Below are 2,292 nucleotides of genomic sequence, written 5' to 3' on the forward strand. Positions count from 1 at the left end.
CCCCCCCCCCCCCCCCCCCCACCACCACCACCAATACAAAGTTGATAAGTTCTGGCATTCACAAACTGGCGTAAAGCTACAGTGATGGAGCAATCACGGTCGGTGAATTCAAAAGGCTTTGATGGGGAAAAGGATTTCTGAGAATTTTCAAGACATTTCTTAGGTCTAGAAGCTATTGAACACATGTGCTGTCCTAGAAAAATACCCTTTAACAGTCAAACTAACGCTTTGTATTCTTTTTTTTTCTTGATAAACTAATTTGAGAAAGAAAATCTCAAAATAGGCCTATGTGTAATTCAAATATAGAGAGAAGCATTCGACAATCACTGATTGGCATGGAAAAGACACCTCATTAAACACCACTTAAACATCAAACCGCCCTGCCTTTCATTGGCCTAAAGTTATGGCAGTGAGCATCACAAACTCTTTATTTTTTTAATCCCAAAGCCAGTTTTTTGTTTCTTTTTTTTTTTTTTCTTTAATTTTCCCCTATCAAAGGCACGAGTTTCTAGTTGTCTTTAGCAGGCGGGGCGCACCGGCATTTGGAGCAGGATCACCTGCCTGTTCTCCGAGGGGTGGCACTTGTTTATGTGCCTGGTGAGCCCCGGCGAGCTGTAGAGAGTGGCGGGGCAGTATTTGCACGGGTAAATCTGGGAGGAGTGCATGAGGCGCAGGTGTCTCTCCTGGCCGGCCCTGCTGGTGAAACTCTCCCCGCACACCGGGCACAGCAGGCAGTCCACCGGGCTCAGATTGAGAGGGCTTTGGTTTGAGGCTTCCTCTGAGGAGGAGGAGGATGATGATGCTGAGGAGGAGGATGACACCGGAGCCTGCTCTGCCGCGCGGTCGCTGGGTTGAAACCCGTGCTCCTCCAGCACTTTCTTTTGCAAGGCCTGGTGTCCCATTATGTGTTTTCTTAGGTATGCCTGTCGCTTAAACCTCTTCCCGCAGAACTGGCAGTCATATGAGCCATCTTCAGAGCCTGACTCGGACAGACCTGGGCTGGGGGTGTCTCTGTCACTCATGTCTTTGGCTTCGTCAGAGACAGACTTGACACCTAGCGATGGCATTTTGGCCATTTCAGGTTTGATGCCCTGTGCTGGTGGCATCGCCGGTACGCCGGTGGTCCGGGGTTTGTGCCAGCGGCGATGAGAGGCGAGGTTGGCCGGGCAGCTGAACATCTTATCGCACTCTGGACACCGGTACTCGACCCTGACTATACGGGAGCACTTGTGCTGAGCCAGAGAGAAGGGATCCGCATACGCCTCCTTGCACAGCTGACACACAAACTCCCCTAAAGGCTTGTTTCCTCCTGAGGACTGCGCCCTCGGCTTCGTCTCCACCGGCCCCTCTTTGATTTTGAGACCAAGCACGGGAGAAGTCGTCACCTCGTCTTCAAAGTTGAGTTTTCTAATGGCTTTTGGTTTCTTGGAGGCGGGTTTGGATTTGCGCTCTGCACCTTCCGCTGCGGGTCTTTTGCTGCCGGCCCGGTTGCTTGGTGCCGGGAGGCTGCTGGTGGTGCCGCTGCGGCTGCTGTTGCTGGTGCCGATTTTCAAGTCGACCGGGGCGTACAGGAGATGGTCCAGGCCGGAGAGGGAGGCAGGTGTTGGGAATGACTCGGCAGAAATAGGCGAGCCTAGATTGAAACTTCGCTCAAAATATCCCCTGTCGTGCTCCTTGCTGATGGGCCGGGTGGGGCTGTAGAGGGGTTGGCACACCGCCTCTGGGTTGCCGAACTGTGCCGGCTTCGCCAGTCTTGGCACTGGTGCCTCAGCTGCTGTGAAATCCGGCGATGCTGCGGCTCGGTCCGGACTGTACGCAACGGACATTGGCTGGGAGGGGTGCGCCTGACTCGGCAAGGCAGCTGGGGTGGGTAGCTCCTGGAGGTCATCTTCGTCTGACCGATTCCTGTAGGAAACATGTGCAGATTTCTTGTTTCTTTTTACCAGGAATCCTTTGGGCATCTTGGCGAGTAACAGCGGAAAGGCACTTCGGGGAGGTGGGTGAAGTCTCGAGTATCCAGGTTTGTTAAAAATATGGCAACACTAGAAGCTTGTGGGACTTTATCTCCCCGGTATATCGATCCTTCTGTTGCTGAAATGTTTTCGTCTCCAAGGCATAGCTCCACTCTTTTTATGCCGGAATGATGCTATTGTTCTCGCCCCCCCTGTTGCAGCATCCCCGACCAATCGCATGAAACCAAGATCCCAGTGGATTTGATTGTGGGAGGGCTTAGAGCCTGGGTTTGGTGGATTTCGTTGGAGGATGTGCAGATAGCTTAGCAGATGTACTGGC

At 52.8% G+C, this 2,292-nt stretch overlaps 1 protein-coding gene across 1 annotated transcript; it reads right to left on the reverse strand.

The window, feature by feature from the left end:
* Positions 1–418: 418 nt before the first annotated feature.
* insm1b (insulinoma-associated 1b) lies at positions 419–1,961 on the reverse strand. Its single transcript, XM_046063178.1, has one exon. The coding sequence runs from the start codon at positions 1,959–1,961 to the stop codon at positions 519–521; it is 1,443 nt and encodes a 480-aa protein (XP_045919134.1). The 3' UTR covers positions 419–518.
* Between the last annotated feature and the right edge of the window lie 331 nt (positions 1,962–2,292).

The sequence above is a fragment of the Micropterus dolomieu genome, linkage group LG11 (assembly GCF_021292245.1).
Source record: "Micropterus dolomieu isolate WLL.071019.BEF.003 ecotype Adirondacks linkage group LG11, ASM2129224v1, whole genome shotgun sequence".
In the NCBI taxonomy this organism is placed as follows: domain Eukaryota; kingdom Metazoa; phylum Chordata; class Actinopteri; order Centrarchiformes; family Centrarchidae; genus Micropterus; species Micropterus dolomieu.

Bases quoted from the DNA above. Each gene is read 5' to 3' on its own strand.
- insm1b (XM_046063178.1), bottom strand. From the start codon at position 1,961: ATGCCCAAAGGATTCCTGGTAAAAAGAAACAAGAAATCTGCACATGTT.